Source organism: Chiroxiphia lanceolata, chromosome 2 (assembly GCF_009829145.1).
Source record: "Chiroxiphia lanceolata isolate bChiLan1 chromosome 2, bChiLan1.pri, whole genome shotgun sequence".
NCBI lineage: Eukaryota > Metazoa > Chordata > Aves > Passeriformes > Pipridae > Chiroxiphia > Chiroxiphia lanceolata.
This window is the reverse complement of record NC_045638.1, coordinates 109295698-109315492: the sequence shown is the minus strand read 5'-3', so window position 1 is coordinate 109315492 and position 19795 is coordinate 109295698. Positions and strand designations below refer to the sequence as shown.

The 19795-nt window shown below is 38.5% G+C and overlaps 1 protein-coding gene across 1 annotated transcript in view; it reads right to left on the bottom strand.

The window, feature by feature from the left end:
- ROBO2 (roundabout guidance receptor 2) overlaps positions 1-18001 on the bottom strand; it is a 1060454-nt gene extending 1042453 nt beyond the window's left edge. The window contains exons 1-2 of the mRNA XM_032678944.1: positions 17799-18001; positions 12456-12572 (exon numbers count right to left, since the gene is read on the bottom strand). Of these exons, the coding sequence (XP_032534835.1) occupies positions 12456-12558 (103 nt within the window). The 5' untranslated portion in view covers positions 12559-12572; positions 17799-18001. The remainder of the gene's footprint in view (positions 1-12455; positions 12573-17798) is intronic.
- Positions 18002-19795: the final 1794 nt, after the last annotated feature.

Here is a 19795-nt window from a genome sequence, read left to right as displayed (position 1 = left end):
GGAGGTGTTCTATGTACTACATCTAGAAAATACTGAGGAATATCCAGAGTTTCTTTTTTTTTTTTTAGAGAAAAAATACTTCTAACACGTGCAATCTGTCATCAGAAAGTCACAGGCCTTCTCAGTGGTTGGCCTCATAAAGGACAAAAGACTATTAGACATGATTCAAGAACAGCAAGATTTATGAGCTGGCTGTGGTAGACAACATAAATCACAAGGCTACTTTTCCCTCAGAGCTGATGTGAAGACAGACTATGTGCACCAACAGAGAGGACCCAAAAGCGGTCAAATGCTTTTCTATTGTATTACATTCTTATCAGGTTGGTAGCCAATTTTACTCATTTAGAATTCATTTGCTGGCTTTTTTAGTAAAAGTGAAACTGGCCTTCTTATCTGGGAACTCACAAAGGTAAAGCTTGCAGGTGTTTAGTTACATGTGGCCTGTGCACGATGCCCTTCCTCACATTTACTCTCTGTGTCAATCGTTTTCAGTTTGAGAACAGTCATGAAATTAGCTCTTTAAAAGGGCTTGGGTGAAGGAACACAGAATTTCTCACACTGAAAGATAACACAAGTCAAAATAGCCAAAATGATAAAGGTATTTTCCACAGAAGAAATAGATGCATTAACTGCACACAAATGTTCATAAGTATTAAAAGAGGGTTTAATACCTATGCTGTGAAAAACAGTAACCCTTAACACAGCCACATGCAATAAACAGAGAAGAGACCTTTTGCATACAATTTAATTTTTTTTTTTGTCTTGTGGTTGTAGAGCTTTTGTTGACCAAGATAAAACTCCATCAGATAGGGTGCTGATCTGGCAAAATGTTCATGGCTTTGGAGATTTGGACAGAGCTAGAGCACCTAACTTGCCTGCTTTGCTGAACAGGGTCAGGCTGCAAGTGCTACGAAATCAGTCTGTCTAAGTACACTAAAACAAAGATTCCTCACAACAAGCCCCTCACTCCAACACACAGGATCAATGAGAAATATTTGGAGGAGTGGGGGAATAACGACGCTTCCAACTGCATCTCGAGTCAGAGATAATGACGGTGACCTGCCAGAGGAAGTTGGGAGTTTCACATGAAAACCTGTCACACTTGTGTTTATTTTTCTAACAGATATGTATGAGCTCATGCTGTGTACAGTGGCACTTCAAGCACAGCATCTGCCTTCTGATTTGTACAAGAACAAACATATTTGTTAAACTCATTTTCCAGCTGACGGACAGCCCAGTGAAACAATCAACACACAAGTGTGCCTGCCACACACATGCATAAATTAATATGCAAAAATTACAATTTACAATTGCAAATGCCCTCCCTGTATTTTTAAGGTAGTCTAGAGAGCACTAATAATTCTGCATCTCTGAAATATTTATATTGCAGAGGTGTCTGCACATGTTCCTGTGCTGTCTGAGCCTGCTTTGAGCAGGGAGGTTGGTGCAGATGACCTTGAGAGGTCCCTTACAACCTCAACTATTCTGAGGCTACCTGAACACTTCCTGTACACTGCTAAACATATTATCTTTGCTGCTTCAACTGAGATTTTAAGAAAAAAAGTGAAATAAGCTTCACACAAGACACTTGTACCTTTAGATTCAGGTGGACAGTGCTAAATACTAAACTATGAAAAATTCTCATATTCTCAAAAGTTCTCTTGGGAACTATATACTACTCTAAAGCAAAACATCACAGTTTTATATCAGGTGATTTAGGAGTTTAACTATTGAAGACAAATTTTCAGTGTGCACTTCAGGAACAGTCACCTCATGCAAATGAGATTATCCATTTGTTTCATATTAATAAATAATAAAATCTTGCAGCAAATCAAGCCAGCAGACAGTAAGGGGAAGGTGTCTGGCACATGCACACACACATGTATCTGCAATCTTACAATATACATGAAAAAACCATTGCCGTAGGCTACTTCTCTATAATAAATATCATAGGATTTATTACTGGTAATGATCAATGCCAGAGTTTATGAAAGAAACACAGATTGCAGATAGATCATAAAGAGAATAGTGTGCTTTGGACTTTTACTATACAACACAGTATTTCTTAGTAGCAAAATAAAACTTCAGTTCTTCTCAGTAAGCTTTTCTTTTTAACTTATTTAGTTGAAACATGTCTCTACTATTTGCCTGAACTTAGCAGTAAGAAAATCTAGCAGTTGCTATTATTTCCTACCTTCAATGCAGACAGAAAATTGAAAACATTCACAGTGATAGATTTAAACAGATAAAACATAATCTGCATTTTCTACTACATATTAGAATAATGGAAACAACATTCTTACCCATGTATTTTTAATGATATGACCCTACAACTATGAAACATAGTCACAGACCACTGAAATGTCATTTAGCAAGATGAGAAAGCTGTGACTTATTTTATCTGATCCAGAAATGAGCTGTCAAAGTTAAATTGTTATGTAATTAATTGTGCATTTGCTGGCAATTTTTAAACTGTGAAGGAAAGACTGCACTGAAATTGCAAATCACTGAACACTTTCATCTAATACATGAGATAATCCTTTGAAGACCATTTTCCCTGAACTGAGTGTTAATGAGAAGTTCCTCACTTTAATAAAATGTCACCTAATAAGTATAACCAAACAATATAATTTCTTTTTTTTTAATAAACTTTCTTAGCCCTCACTGGATGTATTCCATAACTGGCATTGAGATACAGAAAGATTCAAGGTCTCCAAGAAATAATTCACCTCCAGAGTGAGCACTGAAATGGCTCACATGGAACTTGGCACAAATTTCAATTAACTGATTTACATGCAAGATAATGCAGAGGACACCCTTTCTATTGCCTTCTATTTATATCAGGTGACTTATGAGCTTTACTATTGAAGACATTTTCTATTTGTCTCCAAGTCTTTCTATTGCTACAGGCCTGTAGTTAAATAACCTTTGGTTCCTCTCAATTCTATTTGAAGCAGAGCTAGAAAGGCTACTGATGACCTTTCAACTTTTGTCTTCATGTCAAGGATGTCTCCAGTTCTCCCTCTCCCTGCCCCTTCTGTATCTTCACACAATTCATTAGTTACAGAGCATTACTTATGCAGGTATATTTTGATAGTTTTCCCCAGATATTTTCTTTTGGAAGATGAGATTTGGTGTTCTGGTTACCAACCTAAAGACTACCCAAGATAACTTTTGTTGGCTTTTTTTTCAATCAAGATTGGCAATTCCAAAACTTTTGCTGGGCCGTATTTCTCCTGGAGAAATGAGGATCTAAACAAAACACCAAGTGGTAAAAGTAAAAAAAAATGAGTATCTGTTTCCCAAGTGTCACCACCCAGTACAAGAGCTGACTGTGGAAAGATGAGCAAATGCTGAACTAGTAATAAGTAGATGAAACACAGTCTTGGCCTTTGCACTCTAATAAAGATTTCACAGCACTTATTTATGGGGAGATATGTTTTTAGAAAGGCTAAAATGACTTTCCTTTTGGGTTTGCTTGTTTGGTTTTTTTTTTTTAATATATATCTTATTTTTTTATGTTGGAAGAGGTGAACCTCAAAAAGCAGATGAAAAGTAAAAGGAACCTCAGTTAGAAACAAACATATTTCAGCTACCCAATATAGTAAATAAGCTTGTTTGAAGCACGAGCTTCCTACCAGAATATCTTTTTAGAGGTTAATTTCAAGTCACCAAGACCTGATATTTAACAGGTATTGGTAACTTTTAATAAACAAGTACATACAAGAAGGACAAAGACAACTGAATTCTGAAATCCTATAATTTAAAATGCAACATAAATAAAACTTGAAGCTCTATCTCAATAAATATACATCAGGACACTTAGTACTTGTACAGGTTCCAGAATAAAGTGTTTTATACTACATGCACTGTATCATTCTCTTTTCTGCCAATTTTTATTATTTTTCATGAAGCTTACTACCACAAGGACTGCCAAGAACATTTTTGAAACCTCATACATTCTGTTAAAACATCAAGAACACCATATTTTCCAAAATGAAAGATTTACTTGAAATTATACAATGTGAAACTTTTTAAATTGTATCAAGTGGTGGTTTTATTCATATCCTATCATCTAATAAGCAAATTTGCCTTTTGGAAAGGAACATAAAAATTGGTTTTGAATTTAGTGCAAGGATCATAGGATCATTATTAATTCCTACACAATGGGGAGTAAGTTCTGGGCCACCTGTAGATCACCTGAGGATTTAACCTGCTGCAGAATGCAAACACTGAACCTTCTTCACAAAATAAATCAGTTGTCCACCCCACAAAGTACACACCTGCTCTCAAACACCCACCTATACAGCTACTTGTGGCCTAATAGTTAACATCATGTTTACATCTTGAATTGCATCAGACCATTATTTCAAGGGTTCAACATTGACATTGTTTCAGTTTCTCTTAATTTTTCATATAATAAAAACACAACATCTTTTCCACACAAGTTCTACGAAGAAGGTAAAAATAGACCCTGTACCTGCTTTCATCTCTCACTGATGTTTTGTCAGCTGAGCTATGAGAATTGAAGACCAACAGAGTACTTGTGCTCTTTGTGTGTGGAATATGAGGCTTTCATCTCCTTCATCAGGTCTAATTTACTGCATATTGCTTCCCAACGTGGAACAATTCATTTCTTGCTCTCCATAAAACCCTTTCAGGGAAAGTAGGTTTTTCACCTCTCAAAGATGCAGACTAGTAATTCTGGGGAAAACCCAGAGAACCCAGTCCACAGAAAAGGCAGATACTTTTTAGGTCATAAAACACCATCGGACAAATTACTCATAAGGAAAACCTAAATTTACGCTTAGACAGTTCACAGTTTTCATTAGAATTCTCAAGCTCTTTTATTACATTATACCAAAAACTTCATGGTTTTGTGACTTCAGTGATAAGAACCCTTTTGTCCTCAGCTATTTAGTCAGCATTATTACCACAAATGTTCCATTTCCTCATTAATAATAGGTACTATGCTCAAGTTCTCCTCCTGTACTTAATGCTACAAGTATTATTACATTGTTGTATAACTTCTGAGAATTATATTGTAGTAGAATCTCTAATGATGAAGTCTTATGTTTAACTGTGTATTGTTTGAGTTATCTTGGATCTCTCTGAAACAGGCAAGGCACAAAATTATTTCTGATTATTGGCCACAAAGAGGGATGCCTGTATGCTTAATATCTTATACTTTTTATGGAAGTTCATGAAGATTAATTCTAAAGAAAAATGCAATCTATTTGTAGATTGCATTAACTTTACAGTGTCTTTACCTGCAAGGAGGATTTATGACAAATGGTAATATAATTGATTGAAAGCAAAGCAGGCTTTCTGATCAAATTTAAATTCCACAGTTCATGTAGGAGTTCAGCTGCACTCCAGAATGTTACATGCAGTTTGTTTCTTTTTACATTTCACTTTTCCATTAGACAGTACTGGGGCAGGTACACACACAAAGAGAGAATACCTCAAGAAACACTTTTTCCATCAAGAGTTTCTGCAAAGGGTGTTACCAAGACAAATGAAGACAACCAGATCTCTTTTCAAAAATGTAACAGCCTTTTTTTTAAAGGCTACTTGCCAATTTTAAAGTGGTGAACTTTAACCATCCCATTAAAAACCAAAACAAATCCTCCCTTCAAAATACAGTGTCGTTATCCATTAGCAAGGCTGCATAATGTACAAGAGATAAAGGTTAAGTATTAAATCATGTCCAATTGCTTTAGAAAACTACTGGTACTTTGATAGGGTAAAGGTACATGCTGATACTGTGTTTTCAAATGTATTTTGAGAACATTATTATAAGAAACACAGCAGTCTGTTTGCATTAAGGCTGATGCTTTTTTCATTAAAGCTGAAGCTCTCCAATACAGCCTGTTGAACCAGAAGACTTCTCTTTGCAGTTTAAACTCTTTTTTTATATGTAGATATACATACAATCCACCTTTCCACCTATAAACTGTAACATTGAATTTGTACCGGCAGAAGTGAGAACATGAGTCTTAGCTGTGCTATTCACAAACACCATCTTTTCTTTCCACCACAGTACATCTTGGCCTCAAGAACAAAGGCTTTGGGCTTCTTGTTTCTAAGAACTCACTCAAACACCTCTAACTGCCTTCACATACCTATAATGAGGATACAGAAGGCAGGTCTAACCCCAGTGTTACTTAGTTTCTTCATCACAACTTAACTAATACCCACTAGAACTCCACAGTGAGGAAGGAGCAAGAAAGAAGGAACAACTGCAATGTAACACAACATGCCTGAAGAGCTTGGGTTGTCCCACCCCAAATTACTGTAACAACCTGGATGCAGAACAGGCAGTAGCGCATCAGCAAAGACTATTTAAGCTTGTCATTTGGGTTGAATCTAATTTTAGATCCAAGCACAGGTCTGTCAGAGACTCAATATGGAATCCCAGGTGAGTGCTCACCAGCTCTCTGCAACAGGATCCTTCACAGGAAAGCAGTATGGATTAGTTTTATTTTGCTGGAATGAACTTCACTGTCATTAAAAGGATATGAACTGAGTACCTTAAAACAATTTAATACATTCTACAACACATCCTGATAATCTTTGGAGGTACATTAAAAGTATATGTGTATTGCATTAGTACTTAATTACCTAAAAGGAGATATGAATTGTGGGAGATCACTTCCTTTAAATTGAAGTTTCACAGTATATTTTTAGTAGAGTTTGATGTGCAAGTAGGGACTAGAGGGTGACTCAAATGGGTACAGAAGGTCCTTTCAGCAATACCTTTCTCCCCAGTTCTCCTATCCCAAATATTTGCTTTCCAGACAGGAAATTTTTCCAGCACAAATAGCACAATGTTAGGACTCCCACTTTTATGGGTACTGACTTGCTCCACAAATTTTGTCTTGTTAAAGTCCCATTAGTACCACACTATTAACATGAAGCTTGCCCTAGTACATTCTCCAAAATACAACACATTTCTAAAATACATGTTATATATGCATAGAATCTTTTTTCTAATATATCTGCAAGAGCAAAGCATTGTTTTTGACAAGCAACTGCAGCTTTTGCCACTTACACTGCCAGACAAAAAAACCTTGTTTTATATTTCAGAATGTCAGCATACAGAGAGACTGAAACTAGGAACAGAAATTCAACTTGCCAGGGTCCACAAAGTCTGCAAACTTATTCTGTCTTTTTTTCCTTTTGTCTCCCTCAATATCTGAAGGTTTTTATATTGTATTTGCTGTTGCTAATGAGAGGAAGTGAGGCTTTCAAGGGAAATCACAAGGGAGATTTTTTCCTCCCATCTTGCCCAACAACAGTAAGGCATTGCCTCCTCACTGCAGTAGCAGGGAGGGATCAGCAGACCAGCTCCAGGGTCAGCTGCTCCAGTCCTGCTGACAGCACAAATTGTAAAAAACTTTTCATCTCAGCAGATTCTGAGTGGTATTTCCGTAGGGGACACACATTGGCATAGCCTGAGGAAATGTGAAATGGCAAATTTCTGCTAGAAACAATCGAGGTGTGACAATCCTTTTGAGGGATGATGGTGAGCAGTGTTAAGTGAACTTGCCCAGTAGCTGATGGTCTAAACTGATACCCTTCCCGCAAATTGCAAAAAAACTGATATGTTGCTTCCTAAACAAAAATGAAAAAGTAACTTCTTCCAGAGAGCTGGGCTAAGATTTTACTGAAGTCAGTCCAGTTGCTGAGAGTTGCATTATATTGCTGGTTTGTTAGGAAGCACATAATTTTTCCTATTTGTAGAAGTACAGTTATTCTATAGCTAAATGTTTTCGTGTAATCATGGAAAGAAATCAGGTTGGAAGGGACCTCTGAGGCATATGGATACAACCTCCTTCTCAAAGCTGAGCCAACTTCCAATTTAGATTAGGTTGCTCAGGGCCTTGTCCAATTAAGTCCTGAATATCTCCAAGGACAGTGATTTCTGAACCTCTCTGGTAACTTGACCAGAAAACATGAATAATCCTCTCCTTGTATCGGGGATTGTCCTTGCTGAACCTCACTACCGTCGTTATTGTGCACCTCTGAAGAAAGTTTCACTCCCTCTTCCTGCACATCCATTTTCCAGCCCCCAACGATGGCTGTGGCCTTCAGCTGCACTCATCACATTTTACCAGCCTGTCCCTTGTACTGAGGGGCCCAAGGCTCAATGAAGCACCTCAGCTGCACCCCCATGAGTCACATTACCCCCAGACTGCCTGCCATACTCCTGCTAGTGCCACACAGGCTGTGGCTCATTTCCCTCAGCTACAGGACATGCCATTGACTCACATTTGCTGCTCTGCCCACCAAGACATCCATGACCTTTTCTGCATAACTGTATTTTAAGTACATTATATTCCTTTTAAAGCATTTATAGATTACCTGGGGATTTGCACATTTGCTTAAAGGCTAGTTTAAAAGCCTGATGCGAGAAGACTGATTTACAGATAGTGGAAGTTACATTTAAAACAAAAATCTTTAAGTCACCTCACATCAGACACCTAAAATGGATCTTAACTTAACCATCCTACACTGGTAGCTTATGCCACAGGCTTTGGATGGGCTGGGTGACCTGTTGAGCTCTTTGTGTACAATGGTGACCTGGTGAGCATCCCTCCCCCAGCCCTGAGGCAGCTTTGCCTCCTGGATCCCACTCCATGTCACCATGGAGCTGTTCATCTTCATATTGGGAGTCACTAGGCAAATTACACACACCTGCACATGGCAGATTTAGCAGTGCTGGAGGCAAGTCATGGCACTGCAGCACCAATGGACCACCAGGATTAGCTGAGGTGTGAAATGAGGAACCAAATCCAAGACTCTTGCTTTCTACATGTAGATTTTACTTCTCTGGCATTTTACAGTTTTTTAGACCAAAATCACTAGTCATTTATAAATCTAGTGTCATACAACTGTATATGTACACACACACTCCATATATATAAAATATTTCTGTCCCTATCTTGTCAGCTGATATAGAGGAAGGTACTTATACACAGCTGCTTCAGTCCACAGCAACACATAGTGTAAGAAATAGATATCATAGCTCAGTCTTCACAGTCAAAACAAGTTACTAAGGATAGGTTTGTGAAGAAATCTTAGGTGTCCTCAATCTGCCTTCCTTAGCATCACCAACAAGCCACAGTAATCTCATGATTTCAGGACTGAGAAAAGACATTGTTATTCATTGGGTTTGAAGCACCTATGGGGGCAGATGGTTTTTTGTCAACACAGACAAAAAAGAAAAGTTGAAAGTGAGGCAATTTGAATGCTTGTTTTCAGCTCTAAGTATCAACCTTATGACTCTGAAGTCCAGCAAAGACTCCTTTTTACTGTTTCTGAAGGTATATTGATATATACTCCTGTGTATTCCAAGTTAGCTGTCATGCTGGCTGAGCATGACCTGCTTTATCATTGGTTAAAGTTACAAAATTAAAAAAAAAAGAACCCTACAATGCTATTTCAATTCAAAAGTTAAGATGCTTTTCTCCAAATAAGCCTAAGTTGGAGGAAAAAAGTTCCTGCAGGCAGGGGGGGTCAAAGCTTGGCCAGCCAGTGACACCCACTGCTTTCTAGCACGTTCAGTTTGAACTCTGAAGCCTCTTGGCTGTAGCACATTGCACAGCCTTTATGCCTGATCATTAAATAAAGCAACCTGTCAACACTGTACCCTGACAGCTCTGAAAAAAAGATTTAAAAGGATCTCCTTCAGCAGGAAGCATATATCCAAGGACACCAGCATTACTGCTGTGTTCTTCAGAGAGCAGACACTGTTTTATCCGGCATCTCCAGAGCTTCAAAGAGAGCACCTGCTTCGTCTACACAGCAATGAAATTCTAGATATTAAGCAACCTACACTTCTTTTGCAAGTCTGAGAATTATTAGATTCCATGACTCCTTATTCATCTTCTGTCTTAAGTATCAATACTAACGCTGTTTCAGAGTATCACTGAACAGTAATTGTCTGCTTATTGTTCAAGTAGCTTCAGACTTCCAATTATATGTTTCTTTCACGAAGAAAAAGTCTGTTCCAAAATATTCTTCAGATTACTCATAGCTCAATATTAAAGAAATAAATATTTTTCTAAAGTTGCTTATGAGTACAAAACACAGGCTGGGGATGAAGAGAGAGGAGTAAACCTGTAATATTCAGGTTAGTGAGAAAATCAGAACAGATGCAGCAACACATGAATAGAGCAAGATGCAGCTCCGTGGATGTCAAAAAACAGAGTGGCTTGGGTTAATGTGTAAAAGGAAACAGACAGGAAGAGCTGTTAAAAAATAAAGTTTTTTTTTTAATTTGAGTTTATTATTCAGATTGGAAATGGAAGTGGAACAAATGTTGGTTTCTTTCTAACTTCCATAGCAACCCACTCACGCTGAAGTTATGTGACTCAGAAGCTGTTTTCTTTAAATGCAGCCATATGGCTTTTAAACACTTTTGGTTCTATGCCCAGACACAGAATGATTATTTCTTCATTTTATTGTCCTGATAGAGTCCAAATAATCAAAATTTATAATTTTACTCAAATTAATCATGTTCTCCTTTATATTTCCCATGCTCCTGCAAGGCATGCCCAAAGGGCTTTGCTTTTTACTTTAAAAAAAAAAGTGCTAATGGAAACCCATCGCAAAATTAGGGATATATCCAGCAACTTAAAGACATTCCACATTCTCCAAATACTCTATGTAATTATACCAAGGAAATATTTGTTCCTTGTTTATAATTTTCTACTTAATTGCCAGAGGACTAAAAAAATCCCATTTCTCTAGTGAAGATTCAAGAAGTCCACATATGTATGCTCATACTTTCACACTACAGTTCCATCACAGTAGAGTACAAAGTCCACCAAGACTGAAACACAGTCAGCTTTGTTATACTGGGCCTGCTTAAAGGTATTTCTTAATATTCACAAGCTGCTGAACAACTTAAAGTTATTCAAAATTAAAGCAAAATGGCACGATGGAGGTTCATATATCCCTTTTCCAGTAAGGGTTACTGCCAATTTCAGGGAGTCATTCTACATTCAAGAAAAGCCTTCATTTTTCTAAGTTATAATTTAGTAATAATTAGAAAAAAAACCACATAGAACTACATGGCAAAGATCATTTCACAGATCAAGACTGCAATCTTCAATACTTCTCACCAGCCAAAAACTCAAAGTGGGTTTAGAACCACAGAAAGAATATTTCACAGCACAGGCATCTTCACATTGCCCACTTTGAAAACAAACTCTCGAGTTACTGTATCTGTGTTTCTTTCCAGTACCACTCACCAGCATTTCATAAAACACAAAAATTCACCATCCCTGTCACATTTTAGCACAATACCACAAAAAGAGTCAGTCTTCAAATATACCTGCTTTTCCAAGTCAAAGACAAAAATATTGAACTGGAAGCTTTAGAAAACCAACTCACCTTTTTATACAGATCCAGTTTATATCACAGAAAAACTCTTCTGCATGTCTGGTGACTAGTTGTAGAATTCCAGTGCACAGTTTCCATCCAACTCCTACGCCTAGAACTACACCAAGCCAATACCATTGTCCCTTCCAAAAGCCAAGAACTATTACTTCAGCCCAGACCGCACGGTGAAATGACCCAGCACAGGATCCATACAACAGCCAGCATGGACTAGAGGAGCAGAGAGCCTGTAGTCAGAAGTCAGACAGCTTTCCCCAACTGAGAAATAAATTAAGGACATAGAAATCTCAGTTCACCTATAACATGTTCTCCTGAAGTGGGCCTGACATACCTCAAAAGGGAATGCCTATCCGCTTCCCTTTAGTGTCAATGCCTCAAAATTATCACTTAGGTTTTCCCCCTTCCCCAGCTTGACAGAACACACAAGTATCTTTTATACTAAATATATATTAAAAATACAACAGCCTGTTATTACCTCTCTTGTTACCAGCCTGTAGATACAGTCTTCAGCTCAGAAACATGCAGTAATGCTTCATTTTTCAAAAATAAAACCCTAAGAAATTAGATTATTTTTTTTGCCTGTCTACGTTCTTGCAGCTGTTATTATGCACTACTATCAGTGAGACAGGAACACAACATGGAAAATATTTATAGCACGGCCACAAAAACCTTTCAGAATATTGCATGTCCATTGCAGGTATCACAGCCAGGTAATGCAAATTGTCCATGTTTATAATTTCTCAAACAACTAATTCTCCACATCCAGAGATCCAACAACAGATAAAAATGGAAGACCTATATCAAGCCACACTCCAATCACTGTGCACAGGAAAACAGATTCAAGTACCTGGATAATCCCTTAAAGCATTGAGATATTCTCCAAACAGCATTTGACTTCTTAATTGAAGTACTTCAGATTTTGATATTCTAATTTCTTGTCAGTAGTTCACACAAGTCCAGCATATCATCATACACCCTTGTTTCTCCAAACAGTGCTACAGAACACCAAGCAAATGGCAAAGTTTCAGTAAAAGATCCTCACTTACCTTGTCCTTGTCCACTGCTCTGGTAACTCCACAGCATCAAAATTATTGATAACATCCAGTGCATCTGCCCAGCTACTCCACCGCTTTCTTGTCTTCCAGCCATTGCATTATTGGATGCTATACAAAGAAATATTATTGAATGTTTTAGTTATACCTCTTGGGAAATATACCTTTGGGTAGAGGAAAACAAAACAAAATCCCCACAAATTTCTTCAGTACACATTTACTGCCATACTTTAATAAACACTCACTGGTAAAAATGGTTTTTCATTCAGAACCTCCCTGACTGTTTGCTCAAGACTGTTACCTCATAGGCTACTATAAAACCAAAGTAAGTTGCTCTGAAAATGCTTGAATTTATCTTTCATACAGAGGTCCTGAACTTTACAAAAGAAAGAAGTTCCAGTCCAGCCAGGTGTAAGACACCTGAACAAGCGGCATTTCACTGCACTCAGAAGCCTTCCTGTATAGTATAGAAACTCCTTTGAGGCAAAATCCCTCAATTAACCCTTAAACACTAATTTTTAAAAGCTTGGGGTTTTACAGTATTGAGTTGTGCTACCAGTTGCATTTCACTGTGGGCTTTCCTGCACCAACATTTTCCACATCACAGAATGGTCTGATTTGGAAGGAACATTAAAGATCACCTAGTTCCAACCTCTCTGCCATGGGCAGGGACACCTTCCACTAGACCAGGTTGCTCAATGCCTCATTCAATCCAGCCTGGCCTCGAACTTTCCTTGGTATGAGACATCCACAGCTTCTCTGGGCAACATCACTGACATATGCAACATTTACCTATTTATTATTCCCCCCACCCTACCTCTTACAGCACTCTGACTCAGGTCTGCTTCTTCAGAAGATCTGTTTAATCAAATGATTTGTCAGAACCATACTAACTACACAGGCCTGGCTGGAAAAAATATGTCAATTCTACCCTAAAGTATAGAAAAGTATCTCAGACATTGGTATTTGAACAGTTAGGTAATTCATAGAGTATGTGGAAAATCTTGCAGTAATTCCGTAAGTAGTTTTTTATAATATAGCATTGTAAAAAATTCCTGAAGCTATAAACAGCTGTAAAGTTCTTGTGAACAGTGTTTCAGTAATTAAAAAAAAAAAACTAAAAAGCAAACAGGGAAAACACTACAGTAAAAGAAGGGAATGTTTACATACTGGCTGATAAAGCATACTCTTAATATTGCTATTATAGTAAGTTCTATTTAAAAACCCATCTATTTTACAAACCCAAGGACGCAAAACCAATCCATAGCAAAAAGTTCATCTGAAATTATACTGCACAAACCTCAGTTCTGATCTAAGAGTTCGTTTCAGGCCCCAATAGAGCAGCTATTTCAGCAAAACAGTGCCCTCCCCAGCCAGCAGTCCCAGTTCCCCCTGTTCCCTGTCACTCAGGCATATGGAGAGTAGGGAGAAAGAGATGCTAGAAAAGTTTTGTTTTGCCTTGACTTTTTCTGACTATTTAACCCCAAGAGGAAAGGAGAAGCAAACCACTGAAAACAGGAGTTCCAAAGCAAAAGTGTAGAACAACAAATATGAATAAAGGTTCCAAAAATATATACACTTTAGCACTGCAAGGTCAAAGAAATAGTTTTGTAAAAACAGCATCTTGGAAAAGAGATATTCTGTTTCATGAATATTCTTTCCCCAAAGTAACAGACACATTTTTGATTCTCAGTGTAAGCAAACAGATGGTATTCATTAGTTATTTACCTACTTTACTATTAATTAAAATGTCCAAGATAATTTTTGTTTTCACTGTGTCTACAGAAAGCTAGAGTTTCATAAAAATCTGGCATTTGTATCTACATCTCTGCTAGCTGTAATATAAATATTACAGCTAAGAAAGCAATAAGATGCTTTCCAGTATCTAATGGAGGCCTACAAGAAACCTGGGGGGAACCTAGGTTCTTATTAATAAATCCCTTGGAGTGGAATAGAGTGAAATGACACTGAATAATCAGTGTTTGAAAACATATATATGTAGGGCTTATTTTAGAACAATTTTGTTTCAAAGGTATGTTGCCATTGTGGTTGTTACCATCTATATCTTTCATCTATAGCAATATGGCATAGAGATAACCTTTAAGGAAAATGCATAAGGGAGAGAAAGGAAAAGACAGGATAAAGGTAAGAGAGAAAGAGAATGACAGGATAAGGGTAAGGAAGAGTAAGGAAAGAAAAGATGAGAGTGTAAAAATGTATATGGTCACTGCCCACAGGGTCCAGCAATGAAACTTGGTAGTTGCAGCTTCCGTGTCTGTCAGTTGAAGTGATGGTCTTTATCCATTTGGGGTTGGGGGTGAAGCTCAAAGTTATGTGTTATTATATCCATGGATAGTGCCACAGGCTATGCCATGAGCCTCCAACATCTCCTGGGCCCGTGCAGAGTTCCTGTGAGGGGTACAGTAAAAGGGTTTTCCCCACCTTTCAGGACTGGCAGGGGGATGGGCTTTGATGGGCCATGCTGTGAACCTCCAACATCCCGGACAGCCTAGCACAGAGTTCATGGGAAGGTCGTGGTAAATATGGCTCTTCCTGCCTTTTCAGGACTTGGCACTAGGGATGGGCATGATCCAGCTGCCTCTTCCCAGGCTGCAAAAGTCCCCTGGCAATTCTGGACTGCCTAAATCATTAACTGTTTCAGTCTCTGACACAGGTGCCCAGAGGAGATGTGGATATCCCATCCCTCTAAGTATTCAAGGCCAGGTTGGAAAAGGCCTTGAACAGCCTGCTCTGGTGGAAGGCGTCCCTGCCCATAGCACAGGGAGTTGCAACTGGATGAACTTTAAGGTCCCTTCCAACCCATTCTGTCCCATTAAGGTCCCTTCCAGGCTATCCTGTGGTTCTGTCAGAACTCCACAAGCAAACGGAGGAAAACAACTGCCATCTTAACCAGGAGGAAGCCTAGATATCAATATTCATAGTATTCAAAATGAGAACAGAAGAAGCAAAAATTGTGAGTTTTTTAGATCCAAGAGGCATTTTCTTCAAAATACAAAAATCATTCATGAAAGACAGATGCAAGGGACAGGTTGAAGCAGCACACTTCACAACAACACAGAACTCCAGTGAGAGGGAGGGGATCTAAGCCTTATAGAAACTAATCTTGTCTTCTATGAGATAGTTTGTAAAGGAAAAGAAGCAAAGAACAGTAAATGATGCATATTTAACTCTAAGTTCAAAGTAGAGTTTCCATTTCCCAAGGAAAATTCAACAGGAGGTTTGCATTAGAGAAGCTGAAAACTGACTCAATCAAAAACACTAATCTCCTCTGAATCCTAAGCCTCACTTTCCACACAGGTGCAGGGAGACAGGTTTATCTCAAGCAAACACATTTTTTAATTAGAGAACACTTGCTCTAATAGAGGCTACATTGCAGTAAAAGAGCTTAACTGCAAGTCTATAATCAACCTTTATAACATTTGGATTTACACCAGTGCTGCTTCAGTCCTTCTAATACAGGAATAAAATGACCAAGAACAGAACCAAACCATAAGTATGCTGGATTAACAGGAACATCAGTTGCAACAGTTGTGAAAAGATGAACAAAAATTAAAATTAAAAGTAACAAAATATCTCATTTTAAAAACAAGATTTTTTTGTGGCAAGACCTATGGAAGGAAAGCCAAGAGATACATAAATCAAATCCTCTAAAGGGACAAAAAAATTATTAATCGCTCTACCTCTGCAGAGTAAAAATTATTTTTATTTTACTCTTCAAACTTGCTACAAAAGAAAAAGCACCAAAGAGTAAAAAATACCAGACTAACAGAGACACAAAACCTTACCTGCAAGGCTTCCTTCTCCCTTCACAGAGAGGGGTGGGGGGAAGGAATGCAACCCCCACACCCTTTATAATCACTCCAACCAGGACTCAGCTGAATTAAATAACGCCTCAATTAAAACCTTAATGCAGCTGTGCTCACATATTTCCTGCACCAAAAAGTACATAGGAAAAAAAAACCCAAACCAATCTCTACCACTATTAATTTTACTCTTTTTCCCCCCTCTAAACTTATGTATTAAACAATACTCTAGCTGTAAAATAGCTACTAGACTCACCAACCTCACAGCCAAGAGAAATGCAAGGGGACCTTCTTCACATTTATTGACAATTAACTGTAACTAATTTAGAGTGAACCAGGTGCAGTCAGTTGGCAGGAAATCAGCGAACACAGATAAATCTGTCATATAAAGGATTGTAACAAAGTTTGAAGTTTGTTTTAGATGAGACTTTTGCTGAATTAGTGTTGGCATGAAAAGCTTGGAGGCTCTCAGCTGCATTACCAGAGATTTGTTGCCATTTCAATGGCACGATCCATTAAAATCCATAGGCTTAGGAGAATTTGCTTTGGGGGTGGCAATAACATAACTATTTTGCTTTCTTTCTGTAACTGCCTGAATTATTTTATAGACTTCTGTCTTTTTTGAGTCACTGAGTATATCAACTATGTAGATGTATCTTTCTTAGTGTAAGTAATTTACAAGTTTATTTACAAAGTTTAATTTAAAAACCCCAATATTTACCTATGATTTGCCAGAATGTCATTTGCCTCATAAAAGTGAAAGTTACTACTGCAGATGAAGTACAATTTAGCCACTTAACTCTATATTTAAAGTACAGTTTTCCTTTCCATACAGTACCTATGAAATATCTGGTATAGACAGCAGAAAGGGATATATGTCTTCTCCAGCCAATGCTAATTCAGCCAGCCTTATGTATCAGCTGGATCTCTCTGAAATGGATGTCTGATACAAGAGTTTTAGCAGGTGAAATGCTTTGAGTTATATAGTCATGAAAAAAAAAAAGAGAGTGAAAAAATCAACCCCCAAAAAACTGACAAATCATCAAACTCACAAAACATCCTGTAAAATATTTTGCATGCTGATGTCTAAGGAAATGCCAAGGACAGACTAAGTTTTGCTAATACATATTACAAAGTCTAATCTGGATGCATTTTACATCCCTGAAACAAGATCCTGACCTTCTTACATGCACAAAAAAACTATGGTACCAGCAGGCCTGTTCATATACAAGTAACTGAAATCAGAACCTGGTCTGATGCATTTAAAATAATTGAATTTATCACTGATGTCTTACTTTGCCTGTTACAAAGACTGTATTTTTTAACCTCATTTCTGTTAGTGCATTACCGAAGACATTAAAAATACAAGATCCCTCAGAGGGCCATCTGTGGAGCCAGATACTATCTGGTGAGGACTTCCCTGCAGTATCAGGATGGTTTACACAGTGTAATGATAAAAATTTTCCTATTTAAATTCAGAAGCTGTACAAGAGTAGCATAACAAGATCCATACCACACCAGATGCTTCCAGTGCTGCCATCGCTGGGCCACAGCAGAACAGAACAGATAACCCAGGACACCCCTCAGTCTGGAGATAACTGTGGCTCGGCTTGGATACCAAATCCATTGCTGGAACACAGCTTCTTGTGACATCAGAACATGGAACCTTAGAAGGGTTTGGGTTGGATGGGACCTGCCTCAGGCAGGGACACCTGTCACTAGGCCAGGTGGCTCAGAGCCCCATGTCCAACCTGGCCTTGAACACTTCCACAGCTTCTCCGGGCAACCTGTTCCAGTGCCTCACTATCAACACAGTACAGAATTTCTTCCTAATATCCCATCCAAACCTACTCTCCTTCAGTTTGAAGCCATTCCCCCTTGTCCTGTCACTACATACTCTTGGAAAAAGTCACCCTCCACCTTTCCTGTAGGTTCTCTTCAGCTACTAGAAGGCTGCAATTAGGCCTCCCCGGTGCCTTCTCTTTTCCACGCTGAACAATCCCAATTCTCTCAACCTTTCATCACAGGAGAGGGGCTCCATCCCTCTGATCTTCTTGGTGGCCTCCTCTGGACTCGCTCCAACAGGTCCATGTCCTTCCTGTGCTGGGGACCCCAGAGCTGGAGGCAGCACTGCAGGTGGGGTCTCAGCAGAGCAGAGCAGAGGGGCAGAATCCCCTCCCTCCCCTGCTGCCCACACTGCTTTGGATGCAGCCCAGGACATGGGGGGTTTCTGGGCTCCCAGTGCACATGGCTGGGTCATGTCCAGACTCTCATCCACCAGCACCCCCAAATCCTTCTCAGTAGGGCTGCTCTGGATCTGTTCGTCCCCCAGCCTGGATTGATACCGGGGGTTGCCCTGACCCAGGTACAGCACCCTGGACGTGGCCTTGCTGAACCTCATGAGATTCCCGCGGGCCCACTTCTCCAGCTTGTCCAGGTCCCTCTGGATGGCATCCCGTCCTTCAGGTGTGTCAACTGCACCCCTCAGCTTGGTGTCATCTGCAATTTTCTGAGGGTGTGCTCGATCCCACTGTCTGTGTCATTGATTATGACTTCTTCAGTTAAGCATGTCTGCCAGAAACTTCTGTGGTATAATTACAAACTTTCCAAAAGAGAGTCAGTGATTCAGAACCTCAGTCAGTGATTCAGAAATTATTGATTCTCCAGTAACGTACTAAATCACTAAGTCACTAACTTAGAAGCAGGTTTGCTTTCGGAACCTTTCAAAGTTTAAGTAACTATTGATTCTTCCATACTCTCTGATTAAAGTGAAAAATGTAAGAGTTGTAATATTTTTGACTGAATTCTTTTAACATCAGATTAATGTTATAAAGAAAACATCATATGTACTGCTAAAAGAAATAAAAATTACCTACAGACATACTGTAGCTGTGAATTAATGATTCCTGAATGAAGGTAAATGTGTTTTAAGCTGGCCCTTCAGAAAGACAGTTTCTGCCATTCTTTTTTGTATTGAAACTCATGAATTTCACTTTTATGAAACACTATGGACCTTCATGGCAATTTCATTAAGACTGAAAAATCTTTTTTTTTTTTTTCAAATTGAAAAAGAAACTTCCTTTGCAATAGGAAGTTTAATTATTGGATGACTTTAGCTTTTAAGATTTCTCATACAGTTGTTCAGATGATAGGCTCTGACACAGGAATTGACTGTTTCACTATAGAGAGCAGAAGAGTTGTGGAAACTATATCTAGTGGTTGAAAGCAGTTCTGTTCCCAACCACCACTCAAAAATACTCTTTTACTTCACAAATGACCAAATAAAAATCAAATTTTGTTGTTTTTCTTCTGGTGTTGTAGCCTTTAGCTTTCACAATTTCAATACTTTCACCGAACAGCAGGAGAATTCCATCTCAGAAGCCAAGTTTCCTAGGCAAGGATTTCTCCTTAAACAAATGTTTCAGAAAAATTATGAAATACCAGAGATCTCATCAATAAAAAACAACAACAACAAAACACAAACAAAAAAAAAACCCTCTTAAATCATGT